The following is an 18,594-nucleotide window of genomic DNA, read 5'->3' on the forward strand; positions in this document are numbered from 1 at the left end:
AATCCTTTCTAAGGAGGAAATTTATTGGAAGCAAAGATCCAGAATTTAGTGGATGAAGGAGGGTGACAAAAAATCGTCTTTCTTTCACAGCTCAACTAGCATTCACAAAAGGAGAAACTTTATCAAATTCCTAAAAGATGACTCTGGACAGGAGATCACTAGTGAATCCCAAATCAGTCAAACTGCTACTGACTTCTTTTAGGATTTTGCCAAGATCAAGGGCACAATGAAAAGCATAAAAGAGACAATAGGATGACAAGAACAAACTGTATTCTCATCAATATACAAATGATCAATTGGATTAACCAATACAATGAATAGAGGCCTGCTAATATAGGCAAGGCCATATGGATGTATGAGCACACAAATATGACATGTGGCTCAATGAGAAACAAGGGTAGGTAAGAAATACTAAGGCTAGGTAGGAGAAATAATATAATATTCCACGAGAGGTGGATGACCCACCGAATGTGGAGTGTAACAACAAAATAAGACCACAAAAGGTGGAATTTCTCCTACAAGCTCTATCCCTATGTGCACACTTCCCTAAGTGTCTCAAATCCAAACTACGAAGAGATGCATTATCCTAAGTTAACTTAAGTAAGTGTAATAATATCCAAAATGAATATTTATTTACACCAACACCCCCCCTTAAGTGCAACTTAGGGGAATGAAGACTCAAGTCAACAATGCAAGATGGGTCCCGGCTATGAGGCCATGATAGGTACCCATGTACAATATTCAAATGCAAGCAAAACTATACAACGCAATCTCTCACAAATGGAGAAAGGGAGAAAACCCAGTGGGAAAAAACTCCCCCCCAAAAGAGAGATGAATGTACAAAAGACTCTCAAAGAAGAAGGAAAAAACCTCAAAGAGGAAAAATTCCCCCCCATAAGAGAGGAAGGAGAAGTCAGCTAACCCCCCCTAATGACACATCCCGCACCCCCAAGAGAGCTCGCAACTGCTAGAACTTACTCTTGGTGAAAGGTTTGGTGAATATGTCAGCAACCTGCTCTGTTGTAGGACAATATTGCAAATCAATGACCTGCTCCTGGATGTGTTCTCGGATATAGTGCATATGAATCTCAATGTGTTTGGTCCGCTGGTGCTAGACCGGGTTCTTTGAGATTGCAATAGCACTCTGATTGTCGCAATGTAGAACTATCAGCCATGGAGTGGTGAATCCAAACTCTGTGAGAATCTGCTGGAGCCAAATGGTCTCAGTCGCTGCGTTAATAGCACCTCGATACTCAGCCTCAGTCGAAGAGAGAGCAATAGCATGTTGCTTCTTGCTCTGCCAACAAATGGGGCCTGAACCAAGGTGAAAACTGTAACCAGAAGTAGACTTATGATCAACTAGATCGCCAGCCCAATCGGAGTCTGTGTAACCAACCAAGCAAAGTCCTGTGCCTGTTGCATAGTAAATCCCATAGTGATGTGTACCCTGGATATAATGAAGGATGCGTTTGGCGGCTTTCCAATGAAGCTCATGTGGATCCTACATGAAGCGGGAAACCATGCCAACTGCAAATGAAATATCAGGGCGTGTATGAGTCAAGTAGATGAGACTACCCACAAGCTGATGATACAAAGTGGCATCAACTGGTGGAGAAGAACACTGAGCCTCAAGCTTGACTCCTGAAAGAAAGGGAGTCAAGGCAGGCTTACAATCAGCCATATGAAAGCATGGAAGTAGATCAAGAGCATACTTGGGCTGCGATAGAGTAATCTTGGAAGGTGACTGTGAAATCTCTATCCCGAGAAAGTAGTGCAAAAGACCCAAGTCAGTCATAGCAAATCTGTCATGCAAAGAAGATTTGACCCTACTAATGATGGATGAAGTACTCCCTGTAATGATCAAGTCATCAACATAGAGCACAAGTATCAAGTGAGAGTCATCCTGTCTCAAAATGTAGACATTCGGATCGGAATGACAACTGGTGAACCCTGCGGAGAGAAGAAAGGAATCCATCTTGGCGTACCAAGCCCTAGGGGCCTGCTTAAGGCCATAGAGAGATTTCTTTAGTCTGCAAACCAAGGAAGTATCTTGGATGAAACCCTGTGGCTGCTCCATATAAATCTCCTCATCAACATCACCATGAAGAAAAGCACTCTTCACATCCATCTGATGTACAGCCCAACCATGAGCTGCAGCAATAGCAAGTGTCAAACGAATGGAGTTCATCTTGGCTACGGGTGCAAAGGTCTCAGTATAGTCAACACCTGCAACCTGCGAGAAACCTTTCGCAACAAGCCGAGCCTTATACTTATCCACACTACCATCCGCTGCAAACTTGGTTCGATAGATCCACTTACATCGAACCATCTTTCTCCCCTTAGGGAGATGGACTAAATCCCATATGTTGTTCCTCATCAAGGAACTATACTCTTCCTCCATAGCTTTGTCCCACTCAAGAACCCCTGATGCTTCCCTAAATGTCTGTGGATCAGAAGCGGTAGTAATGAATGCATGTGGAAGATCCTGATATTGTGATCGAGTTCTCCGTGTATTTGAAGGATCCCCAACAAGAGAACCCATGGACTCAAGTGTCTGTCGAGCCTAGCGAGGTCTAGGTGGAGGTGGAGAACGAGGCTCCTCAACTGCAAGTGGACCCTGCAGAGGTGTAACCCTGCAAGTCGGAGTTGAGGGAGTCTCATCATCTGAATCACTAACATCACTATCCACAATGGAGGAAGGTGGAGGAGGTAGAGAGGCTAAGCTAGGAGAGCTTTCCTCAAAGTGAACACTTCTCTCAATGAATACCTCATGTGTCTCTGGATCCATCAATCTGTATGCCTTAACACCCTCAGGATATCCAACAAATATGCAAGGCCGACTCTGAGGTTCCAATACCTTGCATTTCTGCAGAGGTATGCGAGCCCATGCTGGACACCCAAAGACTCTGAAATGTCTCACAATCGGTTTCCTACCAGCCCAAGCTTCAAAAGGAGTAATACCTTGCAAAGCTTTGTGAGGAACCCGATTCTGGATGTGTGTGGCACAACTGATAGCCTCTGCCCAAAAGGCGGGATCAAGAGAACGTACATGTATCATATAGCTAGCCATTTCTTTGAGAGTTCTATTCTTGCGTTCTGCAACCCCGTTCTACTGTGGAGTGTATGCAACAGAATGCTAAAGATCAATCCCCTCAAATGTACAAAAATCCTCAAGTCTTTTGTTCACATATTCCCTTCCATTATCTGTACGAAGAATCTTGACCACTTTCACTGATTGCTTCTCCACACGAGTCTTGAAGTCCTGAAATCTGTCAAATACTTCACTCTTATGAATGAGAAAGTAGACCCAAGTGAAGCGGGAGTAGTCATCAATGAAGGTAAGAACATAGCAGGCCTTACTAAATGAAGGTGCTGGAAATGGACCTGCTACATCGCTGTGAACAAGTTGAAGAACTTCCAAAGCTCTCCAAGTTTTCCCTTTATCAAACTTCTCTTCGGGATGCTTGCCCATGGAACAACCTACATATACACCCTCTGAAAAACTGATTCGAGGTAGACCTGTGACCATGTCTTTAGTGCTGAGCTGCTGAAGATAGCGGTAGTTGAGGTGACCAAACCGCTCATGCCATAGCTTACTTTCTGAATTTGAATGAGTAAGAAAGACCCTAGAAGGTGAACTTGGCACAAAGTGGGAGAATGAATAAAGCCTTGAGTTGTCATTGACTTGTCCCACTGCTACCAAGGCATCATCATCAAGTTCCTTTACCACAACTGAATCTGGTGTAAACTCAACCTTTTTCCCATTCCCATAGTGAGTGATTTGGTAGATGGAGAGAAGGTTGGTAGACAAGCTAGGAACATAGAGAACATTCTCAAATGTTCCATCATCTATGTCAACTAAACCTTTCCCTTCAACCTCTACTTGAGTGTCATCACCTATGTAAATGTGAGGTACCTTAGATGGCTCCAATGAAGAAAACTGCTCCTTTGTAGAACCCATGTGATATGAGGCACCTGAGTCAAGTATCCACTGCCATGAAGAACCTGTTGTAGCCACAAATGCTTGCCCTTTTCCCTTAGACTGTGAGGAAGAGGAAGGAGATGAATCCTTCTTTGTGTAGGTGGATGGCAAGTTGATGTTGTTTTTCTTGAGAAGATTGGTTAACTCATCAACTTGCTTTGCGTGGCATCGATGCTCATCATGACCATACTTCTTGCAATATGCACAAGTTGGTTTATCATTCTTAGGTGGTGTCCCCTTCTTGGAAGAGGATGAAAAATCGCCTTGTGATGGAGAGGATGATTGTCCTTTTTCCTAGTGTGGTTTAGACTTAGATTGCTTCTTCTTCTTGTTGGAATCTTTGCCTTGACTTCCTCGATTTCCTTGATTTGCTACCAAAGCCTTGGACTTTGAAGACTTGAGAAACCCCATGTTCAACAACTTAGTTTGTTCCAATATCAACATTTCTATGAAAGCATCAAATGAAGGCATAACATAAGAACTCCCCACTGTCAAACAATGAGTTTGGAAGCTAGACACAAATGTTGCATATTCTGGTGCAAGCTTGTCCAACAAGTTGAATATCAATTGAGCATCCTTTTTGTCAATTCCACAATCCTTAAGCTTTGCTCTTAGCTCATTTGCTTTGGTGACATAATCTTGGATTGTATCAAAACTCTTGGGATCCAAGTTGGTGAGCTCATTGTCAATATGATAGCCTCTGATTTCATCAACTTGTCCATACAATTTCTGAAACATATCCCAAGCCTCCTTGATTGTTTTACACTTCTCAATGTGAAAAATGAGGTCATCTGATACATACTTGTGTAAGGTTCCAAAAGCCATGCAATTCTTTGTGAGCCATGCTAATTGAGCAATTGGATCAGCCTTAGGATTAGGTGGTGCTGTTATTGTTCCATCTATGTAGTGTGTGAGACCCTTTTCCATTAATTTACTCCATACTTTAATTTTTCATGATGCATAATTATGTGGAGTTAAAGGTGGAAATTTGTTAGGACTCATTGCAAGAAGAATGGAAAGAGCACAAAGAGAGGCACAATCACACAAGACACCCCCCCAAATTCACTCAATCAAAGAACACCCCCCCCCCCCTCAATGTGATGATTTTGGCACTTTATAAGTAGTGTGTATACAATGGGCCACTTGCAAAAAATGGCAAAGTGGACTTCTGATTTACAATTTTACAACTAGCTCAATAAGGCCAAAAGAGTCTCAAACTAAGATCCAAGCAATTTACAAGTACCTAATAGGCCAAATAAGACCAATATCTGAAAGTACAATTTCCACTCACAATTTCTAAAATCTGATCATATATTATGAAAGTAGACAAAAAAATAAGACTTTCAAAAAAAACGGCACCTGAAAAGAAGGTCGTATGAGCTCAAACGAGGCCTTTGAAGTTGCAGAATTGAGGATTAGATAGGTACAGCTGAGAGAATTCAAAAATTCCGAAAAACCTATGCATCAAAATTAGAAAATAAATACACCACTGTGAAGATCACGAAATTCTAGCCCATTTCAAAAAAAATTGCACTAAAAAAGGAGCAAAAATGAGCAAGATATGGCCTTTCAAAGTTGGACTGCAAAACTGAAAAGCCTAATGGAGAGGGGTCAAAAAATTTCCAAAAAGTGTTGATGTGGCGCTGATGTCAGAAATTCACTATGTTAAATTTGATGGTTGTATGACCATTGCAAAAACTTCGCTCCACTGCTGATTGGGCGTCCATACTGTACGGACTGCTGACTGTGCAGGCCGTACGGATGACGTGGCAATCTGATAGTGCGTACGGAGGTCAATGTGGCGCAGGTGACGTGTGTACGGTTTAGCCCGCGGGCTAGTGGCCACCTGCCACGTGGCGGACACGAGGCCGCCTATGTTGATGGTCGCCGGCGAAGGGAGTGGCCGGAGCCGAGGGCCGACGGTGAAGGACTTGGGCACCGGCGATGGAGGTAGCCAGCGGGAGTGAGGTGGCCGGTGGGAGCGAGGCAACCAGCGACAGCGATGGCAGCGTGCAGCAGCGGCGAGGACTATGGGTTGGCAGGTACGCAGTCTGTAGTAGGTACGTAGTCTACAACACACACACAGGTACGACAAAGTACGGGGGGGTTTGCGGACCCCCAAAAATGCAGAAAAAACTTTTTGTTTTTTTTTTTTTTTTGATTTTTTTTTGCTTTTTCAATTTTTCGAAATTTTTTTTTTGAAAAATAAATTTAAAAAAAAAAAAAAAATTCAAAATCTATACGATAATAGCCAAAATGGGAAAAAAAATTTCTCACCAAAATAGGTCGACTTTATAGTCGAAATTTATGGAAACAGCCTCCCAGATTCAACGGTGATGTCCAAATTGCTGTATGACGCCCCCAAAAAATGAAGATCCCCAAATCCGAAAATAGAAGCCTTCCACAATGTCTCCAAAAACTGATCAATGAAGCCCCAATAGCTCTGATACCATGTAGGATTTTGCCAAGATCAAGGGCACAATGAAAAGCATAAAAGAGACAATAGAATGACAAGAACAAACTGTATTCTCATCAATATACAAATGATCAACTGGATTAACCAATACAATGAATAGAGGTCTGCTTATATAGGCAAGGCCATATGGATGTATGAGCACACAAATATGACATGTGGCTCAATGAGAAACAAGGGTAGGTAAGAAATACTAAGGGTAGGTAGGAGAAATAATATAATATTCCACAAGAAGTGGATGACCCACCGAATGTGGAGTGTAATAGCAAAATAAGACCACAAAAGGTGGAATTTCTCCTACAAGCTCTATCCCTATGTGCACACTTCCCTAAGTGTCTCAAATCCAAACTACGAAGAGATGCATTATCCTAAGTTAACTTAAGTAAGTGTAATAATATCCAAAATGAATATTTATTTACACCAACACTTCTTCATTTGTATGTATATTGAGTCGAGAAGAGGTAATTAGGCCCTCCAGGACAGGCTCTTAAGCAATCTCCCTAATGCCATTGGGGAGGAGGATAACTGTCAGCTCCTTTCTCCCATTTCCTCAGAGGAGGTCTGTTTGGTTGTCTTTGCGATCGGTGCTTTCAAGACCCCGGGCTTGGATGGCTTCCCTCTGACTTTCTTCCAGGATTATTGGGATATTGTTAGTTAGGATTGTTGGCAAATGCACACTCCAATGAGACATTGTAGGTGATTGAAGGTATTGTCATTGATGACAACCTTACAATCATGTGATACCGGCAGGCAGACACAAGCATCAGCACTGGCAGAATCTACACCGGCATACAGAACACCGACACCGAAAAGGAAGATTACCGGCACCTTGGTCGACAACAATTTTGTATAAATGTATTTTGTAATTAATTGTAAAAAATTTTGTAAGACGGCATGGTGGATTGTAATATGACTCATATATGTATGAGATCATTGTAGATCATTTAATAAGTGATGGATGTAAGGAATATAGCAGACCTAATGTGTGAATTATTAGGTTAAGGGTTTATGTATATTGCAGAGCTTATACCGGTACTTAATCTGGCATAGAAGATGCTAATCTAAAGTAGTACAAGACATTGGATTAGTATAATCCATTTTTGTAAGTCAGTGTGACTTCTTTTGTAATTGAGCAGTGAGCTCTAGGCACTTGGCCTTCCTGCATGTGCAGGCCCCTATTGTATGCAGTAATATTCTCTTATTGGCCAGTAAGTGAATATTGTGGGTCACAAATCCCACCGAGGTTTTCCCACATCGGGTTTCCTTGTTAAAATATTGTGTTATGGTGTGTTTTTCATGTTGTGGTTGTTATTCTTATTTGATGCATTATTTCGGGTTTATCAGTACATAGTTTTAATATGCTTTTCATGTTATAAGTTAAGAAAATTCTTACACCTGTCAAATACTGAATCACACCCCCCCCCCCTCTCAATATCTTTGGGAATCCTAACAATTGGTATCAGAGCCTGGTCCTCTATTTTCAAAAGCCTAACAGCTTGAGGAAGATCTTGACACCGGTAGAGATGGGAAATTTGAGAAAGCAAATGGAAACAGCTCTTTCAGACTATGATGCAGAAAAAGTAAAGAATATCAAACTTGAGGATGATCTGAAGGTTGCTTAGGATATTATTCGAGGACTTCAAGAAAATTTCACTATAGCAAGGAATAAAAGAAGAGAACTTTGTGAGAAGATGCAGAATGAGGAAGATGAAAAGGAAACTCTTAATGATCTGGTGAACCAACTGAGACAAGATAACTGTACAATGAAGAATGAGATGCAAGATATGACTATGAGATTTTGTAAAGAAATTGAAGATAGAAAGAAGAATGAAGATGACTTGGCTAGAAGACTAAATGATGCTGGAAATGAAAACACAAGACTCAGTCATGAAAATGATATGTTGAAAATAGTTTTGATGCACACACAAAATGATAGAATTGAACTCATAAGACAAAAAGGAATCTTGGAGAATGAACTGACTGCTACAAATCAACACAAGGAGAAATTCAAGAAAATTTTAGAGGAACTTGTTGACATGCTAAAGAATCAGAAACCTAATGGTGATACAAATGGCCTTGGCTTTAAAACTGGTGAAAGCTTCGGTACTGCAAACAATCATGATCATAGAAAACCGGTAAGACAACCTAATGCTTACAAATTCAATGGGAAATGCTTTAACTATAACAAGTATGGTCATAGAGCAAATCAGTGTAGATCTAGAAATTATCAGAACACTAATATACCCATCAGTCAATGTTCTAAATGCAACAAAGTTGGTCATATTTCTGAAAATTGCAGAATGAATGTAAGATGTTATGTTTGTGGAAGATTTGGACACCTATCTAATCAATGTAGAACACATATTGGCATAGGATATGGGAAAGTTATTCAGAAAAACAATGTGACTTGTTATGCTTATAACAAAATTGGACATATTGCATAATTTTGTAGAAGTAAGGCATCACCGATAAATAAAAAAGGTCCTAGTTTGAAAGGTAAAGAAAAGGTTGAAGAGGTAAAGCAAGAATTCTCAAAACAATGGATCAAAAAGTCAGATCAAGATGTTGATGGGAATAGTCCTCCACTGGTAGAATAGAGTAACACTCCACCGGCAGGAGACTCTTCATCCAACTGAAGGAAAATCCTTTGGGAGGTTTAGCAACAAACTGAAAAATATGCTATTATACCTTCGGTTGATGGTGAGAAGTTGAATTACTTCTTTACCGGTAGATGAGTTAAGTTATGACTTAACCTGCAAGCATTAAATGTGGTAGTTGGAGAAAAGAACATTATAAGCAAGTGTTTTGGCTCCTTTTCCATTCACCAAGCATTCAAATCTTCGAGAGCACAAAAATTCCCGAGCGAAGGCATTCTTAGCAAAGAAGAGAAGCAGTTCATCCAAGCAATCATCCCTAAGGCATATTGAGGTATTTATAAACATGGCATCCTCCTTTGTTCCTGAATTTATAGCAAACCCTACTGTAATTGAGGTTATCAAGCGCCCTAGACCCGTTTTCAAGCTTGTTCCCGAAATAGCTAAGAAAGATGATAACATAGGTGCATTCTCTCAAATTCCTAAAGGAGTAGTATATGTTGAAGATCCTAGAATATACATACACTGTCATATAGAGGAATTAGGAAATGATGAAATCAAGAAAATGTATAGCACTGTGATTTGTGATGAAAATGGCAATGTCAAGCCGGGACACAAGGTAGTAGAAACCCTAGGCTTTCTGGATATTCTTAGCATTCCTAATTTTCCCAAAGATGTGATAAGAATAGTCCTAAGTAGAGTCCATGGTGAATTCTTCTGGTTAGATTCAATTCATAAAATCACAAAAGAAGTCGTTAAAGCAGTAACAGGGTTACCTTCCATCGGTAGCCGACCTGACAGAACTAAAAGGGTCTCAAATGACACAGTGATAGATCTAAGCAGTACAACATCTGACAAAAGCTCTGTAAGGGTAAATGATGTGAAGGACATCAATGTCAGATTTATCAGTATGATCTTAGGTTACAAAGCTACACATGCAAATAGGTTGAACTTGGTATCTAGCCTATGTATTAAAAGTGCATACGACATGGTTAATGAATGCTAGAATAGATGTGTGTGAATGGCTCAAAGATGAATTGATAGAAAACTAAAGAAGATTAAAGGAGATAAGAAAGGAACCTTTAGATTTGGAAATTTGCTTGTTTGTTTAATGTTGTATATTACTAAACAAGTACCTGGTATTGGTAGAAAAGATTTTGGCTTTGATATACCGGTAGGAAAGCAACTATTGGATCTATTAAACAATATGGGAGAAAACAAAGAGAAAAACATAAACGAACATTTTCAAGCACTGAAGGCTCAAATGAAAACTAGAATAAGACTATCATAGGCTATTGTAGGTAAATATCAGAAGGAAATATGTTTTGTAATCAAGAAAGATGAAATCTAGATGGAGGCAGTTGTCCCTAGAACTATCTGGGTAACTGAAATGGGCTATGAAACAGATGATAATATCATAGAAACTTATGCAAAAGCCCTCCTTGAAGCACCAAAGGAACCCACTGAGAAAGTCTTTGGAAATGCAGAAACAATTGAAAGTGGGATTCAGTCAAGGAAAAGGGTTTAAAAGGTTGAAGAAACATTAAGGAAAGGAACCCGACAAGCAAATGAAATTAAGGAAGATGTTTTGAAACAAACTGGTATAAAAGAAAGTGAGTTGGAAGGACCTCAACTAGAAACTCATCTTTCACCGGTCGCAACTTCCTCTGAGAGTGATATGCCAGCAGTATTCAAAAGGGTAGAAAGGAAAAGAAAACCCTCATTGGTACCCTCACCCACTCTTAGGAAAACAAGACAAAAGCAACATGCAGTAAGGCCTCCAGTAAAGAACTTAACTCCTAAGAAGAAGAAGAAGTTAAAACAAGATATTGCTCCACTGGATAAACTCTTAAGTGAAACAACTAAATATGGAAAGTTGAAAAACATTAGCAAACTGTACAACACACTATCTGCTGATGACAAAGAAAGCATAGAGAACAGTGTAATTTTACACTTGGATATATACAAGAAAATTTTGATGGAAATTGTTGATGAAATACCAAACAATTTGTATAGAATATTAGAAGCCAAAAGGGTAGCTATTGTTGAGCTGGATAAGAAAATAAAAATTGAAAAATTACTTGCAGTGCATCCAGTCAACTCACCTGATGAGATAGACAAATTAATTTGTGAAGCTAACCAGACAGTATTTTCAACTGCTCACCGGCATGTAGCACTGATGGCAGGGAGAGTAAATGAAGTCTCTGAGGAAACAGTAGATGCATGGGACATATTCTTTGTAGAAAAAGAGAAACAGGAAGAGTTACTAAGACCCAAGACTATCAGAGTATACCAAAAGGACAGGGATAAAGGAAAAGGTAAGGTAGGTGGACCTCCAAGCTTAAAAATAACTGATAACTTAACCCCACCTCCTTCGGATACTCCACCGGCACATACTACAGATAGTCAACCGGCCACTGAGAGTATGGAGACTCCTCTAGAGGATACTAATCCTGAGTTCAAAATTTGTACACTGTAAATATAGACACATAGGAAGTAAATGTTGTGGTTGACAGAGAAATCACTGAGGATAAGAAGGAAGAAGTGACTACTAAGTCACCGGCTGCAGATGTTGAGGTTGAGGTTAATAACACTGTAAACATAAGAACAGAAAAACTACTCTAATAGAGCAACCAGAAGAGGACACCACTGGTAAAACATTAGAAGAACTGGTAGATAAAACTGAAAAACAATCAGGAGAACCGGAAATGGATAGTGCAGAGGTACAAACTAAGAAACCGAAAATGCATACTGAGACTACATCTAAGAAACCGGCAGTTGAGAGCTCAGAGAAACCTTCTGAGACACAGATGGAGAAACTAGAACAGAAGCAGGTTGAGACATGAGTTCAGATAGAGACAGTGCCACTGGCTATAACTGAAAAGCCTAAACCTTTGCTAATAGAAATGCAAACACAAACTAACCTACCAGAGGTCGAAACAAGCAAGGTTATCACTACAACCGGCAGCATGGATATTGTGAAAACAGTTGGGCAAACATCTGGTACTTCAATAGCAGAATTTTGGCCTACAAATGTAATAAAGGTCTTATTGGATTCAATAAAGAAGATCACAGAGTGTAATGCACAATCCTATAAGGCTATCGATGACACCATTCCTATTCTCAAATTGGTAGCACCCAAGTGCATTGTGGATAATAAGGATTCTTTAGATCAACTAGACACATTGTCTAAGTTCATCACCGGCAACATTTTGATAGTTGATCAAATCAATGAAGACACATTCAAAGAAGGATGAATAAGGAGAAAGATAAATTCTTTGAGGAAATTGTGAAGAAAAACAAAGAGAAAATGGACACCTTATTACCAGATCTAGGAGAGACAATTTTGGATTTCAAGAAACTATATAGAGATACTTGTAAAATAAATATTCTGACAGAAGACCTAGACAAGGAAATTAGCAAAGCACAAGATGAGATTAACAATATTGCTGACAATCTGATAGGTACATCCGATTCATTTTTGGAGATAGAAAAGAAAATTGCAGATCTTGAAGAGAAAATTGAGAAGTTAGAGAAGGACAAAGAGAAAGTTAAGCATAAGGCAAAGAGCTTAAAATGTAAACTTGGTCCAAAACTAGACTACCTCATTTCTTTGAAAAAATAAATTTCTAAGGCTCTGGTTCCCGGACTTAAGACACCGGAAGAACAAATGCACATACTCACCGGTACATTTCAGAGAACTCAAGAGGCTTTACAGGAAAGCAAATGATTCAGTGACATTTTGAATCTGGTTTTGGCAGATATATTCTAGATTGTAACCCACCGGTTACAAAAATCTAGGCAGGAACAACACTCCACTAACAGCGAATGACAACCTTTGTCATTGATGTCAAAGGGGGAGTAGTGTGATGAGAAAAATGATCAGAACAGGACATCATCAACTCAAGGGGAGCAAACATTTTTGGACATAGCTTTGGTAAGACAAATTTTGGCAGATTCTTTTTGGACATCTTTTTGGACACTTTTTTAATTTTTCTCATGAGTGTTTCCATCAATGCCAAAGGGGGAGATTGTTGGAAAATGAACACTCCAATGAGACATTGTAGTTAATTGAAGGTATTGTCATTGATGGTAACCTTACAATCATGTGATACCGACAGGTAGACACAAGCATCAACACCGACAGACTCTACACCGGCATACAGATTACTGGCACCTTGGCCGACAACAATTTTGTATAAATGTATTTTGTAATTAATTGTAAAATATTTTGTAAGCCGACATGGTGGATTGTAATATGACTCATATATGTATGAGATCATTGTAGATCATTTAATAAGCGATGGATGTAAGGAATATAGCAGACCTAATATGCGAATTATTAGGTTAAGGGTTTATGTATATTGCAGAGCTTAAACTGGTACTAAATCTGGCATAGTAGATGCTGATCTAAAGTAGTACAAGAAATTGGATTAGTATAATCCATTTTTGTAAGTCAGTGTGACTTCTTTTGTAATTGAGTAGTGAGCTCTAGGCACTTGGCCTTTCTACATGTGCAGGCCCCTATTGTATGCAGTAATATTCTCTTATTGGCTAGTAAGTGAATATTGTGGGTCACAAATCCCACCAAGGTTTTTCCCACACTGGGTTTCTTCATTAAAATATTGTGTTATGGTGTGATTTTCATGTTGTGGTTGTTATTCTTATTTGCTGCATTATTTCTGGTTTACCGGTACACAGTTTTAATATGATTTTCATGTTATAAGTTAAGAAAATTCTTACACCAATCAGATACTAATTCACCCCCCCTCTTAGTATCTTTGGGAATCCTAACAATGATGTCACTAAAGCGGTGAAGGATTTCTTCAGGACTAGTAAATTACTGAAAAAGTTGAACAACACCTACATTGTTCTCGTCCCCAAGTCTGTGAACCCCAATTGCATGAAGGATTTTTGGCCCATAAGCCTTTGCAATTCTATTTACAAGATCATCTCCAAGGTCTTAGTGAATAGAATTAAGCCGCTTCTATCTAAGTTTATCAGTCCCTCCCAAAAAATCTTTGTCCATGGTCATCAAATCATGGATGCGACCATTGCTACTCATGAAATTATTCATTCCATGGGCAGAAGCATAATTCCAGGTATGGCTTTTAAACTCGACATCTCAAAAGCTTATGATAAATTCAACTGGTGTTTCCTATTTAAAACTCTCTCAAAAATGGGCTTCAATCAGAAAATTGTTGATTTGATACGAGAATGTGTTTCTATGGTTCAGCTCTCTATCTTGATCAATGGGACTCCTAGGGGCCACTTTAAAGCTGGAAAAGGTATTTGACAGGGAGATCCCCTGTCCCCTTATCTTTTTATTATGATTGCAGAAGTCTTCGGTAGGAATGTGGCAAATTTGATGGTCAATGGAAGACTGTAGGGGTTTAAAGCGGCTTCTACTATTCCCCTCTCAGTGATTCAACAATTTGTGGACGATACCTTTATTTTTGGTATATACTCCGTGATTGAGGCTAAACACTGGAAGAATTTTCTCGTTGACTATGCCTCTGCTTCAGGGAAATGTATCAACTATGATAAAAGTAATCTCTTCTTCTTCAACACCTCATTGGACCTTCAGAATAAAATCCTTAATATCCTTGGGTGTAAGTCTGCTTCTCTTCCTGGGACTTACCTGGGTCTTCCCCTCACTATTAAAGAGGTTACCCTTGCGTTCTGGAGTACTATCCTTGAAAGAATACATAATAAACTTGTTGGATGGAAGGGCAAATTCCTTAGTAGTGCAAGGAAGTTCCAAATCCTTGTTGCTTCCCTCTACGGAATCCCTGTGTAATTTCTTTCCCTATTCAAAATCTCTGGTGCTATGGGGGACAAGCTTGAGAGGATCCAAAGAACTTTTCTCTGGATGGGTATGGAGGAAAAGAAATGCCTCTCTCTGGTCATCTGGGATCAAAAAGACAAATGCCTTGAACAAGGCCTTAATTGCTAAAGTGGGTTTGACCCTAACTAAATGGTGAGGCAAACTGGTGTAACATTATCAGGGCTAAATATTTGGAAAGGGAACAGTTCTACCTTAATTTGAGTTCCGGTGGCCTACCTCATGGGTCAAAATTATGGAACAACATCTTGAAACTTAGACCTGTTATCATAGAAGGACTAAAGTGGTAGATTGGAAATGGTAGGAAGATTAGGTTCTAGAAGGAATCTTGGTTGGATGACAAACCTCTGGCTGAATCTTGATTCTGCCAAATAATGAATTCCCTAAAGGATCACTTTGGTGATTATATTACTGACTACATTGTGCCGAGAAGAGGAAGGTGGAAGAACATATCTCTGATCTTTACTTATCGACCTAACTTGTTGCCTATTGCCCTTGATCTTCACGATCTTATGCTTGTGTGCAAGGTACCTTTATCTCCCCATGAGGATAGATTCATCTGGAAAGGGACCCAGTCGGGGGAGTTCTTGGTCAAGTCTGCTTACAAACAACTCTTGAGACCCATTTGTGATGTTGAATGCTGGAAAAAGATATGGACCCTACAACTTATTTCAAAAATTAACTTCTTTTGGTGGTCCCTTATGCATGAAAAAATCTTGACTCATGATAATTTGAAAAGAAGGGGATTCCAACTTCCCAACAGATGTATCTTATGTAAAGCTGAGGAGGAATCTATTAGCCATCTTTTCATCCACTGCCCTTTCGTAGGGCACTTGTGGGCCATTACCCTTGAAAAATGTGGTATACAATGGGTTTTTCATGATAACATTCATTAATTTGTTAATGGATGGTCACCTCCTACCCACCACCCCTTGATTATTCAGTTATGGAGGCAAATCCCTCCTCTTATCTGTTGGGGTGTTTGGAAAGAAAGAAATAACAGAATCTTAAGAGATGTTGAAACCTCCCCTAATAATGTTTTTTCTAGTTGCTTCAAAATGCTTATGGATAATATATCAATGACTAGGTGGAACACCCCCCCCCAATCCTCCTAACCCGACTGATAAAAGAATTGTTGAACTCTGGAAGCTCCCCCCGGAGTTTAAACTCTTCAATAACACTTCAAAGATCAACGAAAAAAGGACCAAATGATTAGCCCCAAACCCCTCTTGGCATAAACTAAATTTTGATGGGTTAGCTCAAAATACCTAGCAAGCGGGAGGTGGTGTTATTCATGATCATCAGGGGACTACTATTGCTACCTATGCGGGTAGCCTGAAGAATCATACTGTCACTCAAGCTGAGGGAATGGCTCTCCTATGGAGCGTGAAGTTCGCCACTGCTATAGGTATTAGACAACTGGAAATTGAAGGTGATTCTAAAGTTATTGTGAAAGTTGTCAGTGGTAGATTTGTAGCAGGTTGGAAAGTGGAATCTATTTTGAGGGATGCAAGAATGTTTCTGGCTAACCTTGATTGTTTCACTATCCGCCACATTTTCAGAAAAGGGAATGCGGCTGCTAACTCAATGGCTATTGTGGGTAGGCTACAAGATGGCTTACGATGCTAGAGAAACACTAATCTTCTACCAATGACCACCAAGGAGATCTTGGAGAAAGAAAAAAACTAATTCTTATGACGAATCTTTCTAATTGTTATTGGATGAAGAGCATCAGTTTTCAAATTTTGAATTTAGAGGGGAAACCCGCCCATTATGCGTTGGGGTTCCACATAGCTACATATGGCCTTGTCATCAATCTCAAGGGGGTTCAAATAATGATGATACTTATTGGCGTAGTACCTGATAGTTCTGATACTTAATGTAAGTACAGATCCAATAGCCAACAAGATGAGAGGGGGGGGGTGAATCATACAAACTTAATCTTCCATAAAAACATCAAATTCAACCTTGGTAACATATACTTTAGTAATATAACCAAAACTGCTAAACATGCACACTCAAAAGCATATAAACATCATAAACCTCATAACACCAGATTTAACGTGGAAACCCAAATAGGGAAAAACCACTGTGGGATTTCGGACCCACTAAGAAATATACTCTTCTAGAGTATGCTCGATTAAAAGCAAATCCTATTAAAGATTACAAACACATTGCTAGATGTGACCCGGTTAAGGGATTTCCCTCAGATCTGTTAGGATCTTCACCTTGTTAGAAGTGACCTTGTTAAAGGATTTCAAACACTCAATCAAAATGTCACCTTGCTAGAGGGTTTTACAAATAAGACTATTAAGTCCACTCAGTTAAGAGATTTTTTGTCACTTTCACAAAATAACAGTAATAAAAATCTATCTGCAACTTCACATCTAAAATGCTAAAGCAGATTCTTATTTGCTCAATACAATCTAGACATAGAACTAATCTTGTCCATCTGTTGGGCTTCTATACTCTGTTATTCAAACAGGTCTTCAAGCTTCTGTGCTCGGTAATCACTATGTAGCATCCCTGTGCATACATTTGCCTGCATACATTGTTTATCAATAGTTCCCTATTTATAAACAATTTGCCAACCGCTTAATCTCCTTGATCACATTTCCCATGATCAATCATAGCCATCAGATCTTCAAACTTTGACCAAGTTCAATGTATCCTTCGATCTGAAAATGTTTTACCCTGCCTTGGAACTTGCATACATTTCTTGGAAATTGTGCTAGGGTATTGCAGTTCAATCTAAGCTATAGATCTTCATGCCGATTTTCCTTTGCCATGGATTCATTAACAAACTTCATGCATGGCATACCAATCATTTAATCGGTTCCAGCTCATCAGCTTCCTTCATTAAATAACGCATGTAACCATTTAATGTATTTTGTTACAGCTCGGTTACAACTCAGTAACAACTCAGTAAATACTAAACTTCACTCGGTAGACATTCTGTCTTCATTAACCGATAGCGATAACCTTAGGGTTTACCAACTAGGTTCCTTAGGGTTTACCGACTAGGTTCTTTGCTCGGTATCATAGTATAGTATTAACCTTACAATTTACAACATGTGTATGATGTTAAAACAATCTAAACATCATGATCTCATCATTGTCTGACTCGGTAATAGTTTCCCATTGAATACCTTATTCATCCCCTTATTCATCATATTCTTTCTGTGTCTTTTACCGACATCTTTATACTTTTCAAATCATACTTCTCAAGATATGGTAACATCATACTTGAATTAGAAAATCAATTTCTTGACATCAATGACAAAATAATAATATCAAGACAATAAACATCCTTAATCATCAACAACCTTCTCAATATCCTTATTGAAATGCCAACAATCTCCCATTTTCTATTATAATGCCAAATGCCAACAATCTCCCCCTTTGGCATTGATGGCAAAACCAATTGATTTGACCTTAAAAAGATTTGGATTGTTGTGATTCTGAAATACTGAAATGCTCTCTTGCTGTCAACAGACTTCTCCTATTTTCTTCAGTCTTCTCCCCTTTTTTTCAATCTTTAGTTTCAGTCTTTTTAATCAGTCTTCTCCCCCTTTGACAACAATACCAAAAAGTAAAGAACTAAAACATAATTTCTTCCTATAGGAAGTGATATCCTGCTGTTGTGTATCAACTGAGTCTTAGTTAGAGCATTTTGTCTTCAATTCCTGTTCCCTGTATT

General features: G+C 39.2%; 1 protein-coding gene across 1 annotated transcript; it reads left to right on the forward strand.

Moving 5' to 3' along the window:
• The first annotated feature begins 5,926 nt into the window (after positions 1-5,926).
• LOC131874227 (uncharacterized) lies at positions 5,927-16,523 on the forward strand. The gene is made up of 2 exons (XM_059217502.1): positions 5,927-6,031; positions 16,167-16,523. Exons 1-2 carry the CDS (start codon positions 5,927-5,929, stop codon positions 16,521-16,523), a joined length of 462 nt encoding a protein of 153 aa, XP_059073485.1.
• The last annotated feature ends 2,071 nt before the right edge of the window (positions 16,524-18,594 follow it).

This window comes from Cryptomeria japonica, chromosome 3, assembly GCF_030272615.1.
Source record: "Cryptomeria japonica chromosome 3, Sugi_1.0, whole genome shotgun sequence".
Taxonomy (NCBI): domain Eukaryota; kingdom Viridiplantae; phylum Streptophyta; class Pinopsida; order Cupressales; family Cupressaceae; genus Cryptomeria; species Cryptomeria japonica.

Bases quoted from the DNA above. Each gene is read 5' to 3' on its own strand.
- LOC131874227 (XM_059217502.1), top strand. From the start codon at position 5,927: ATGGAGGTAGCCAGCGGGAGTGAGGTGGCCGGTGGGAGCGAGGCAACC. The intron at 6,032-16,166 runs GTCTGTAGTAGG...CAAAATACCTAG, and splicing joins TATGGGTTGGCAGGTACGCA to CAAGCGGGAGGTGGTGTTAT.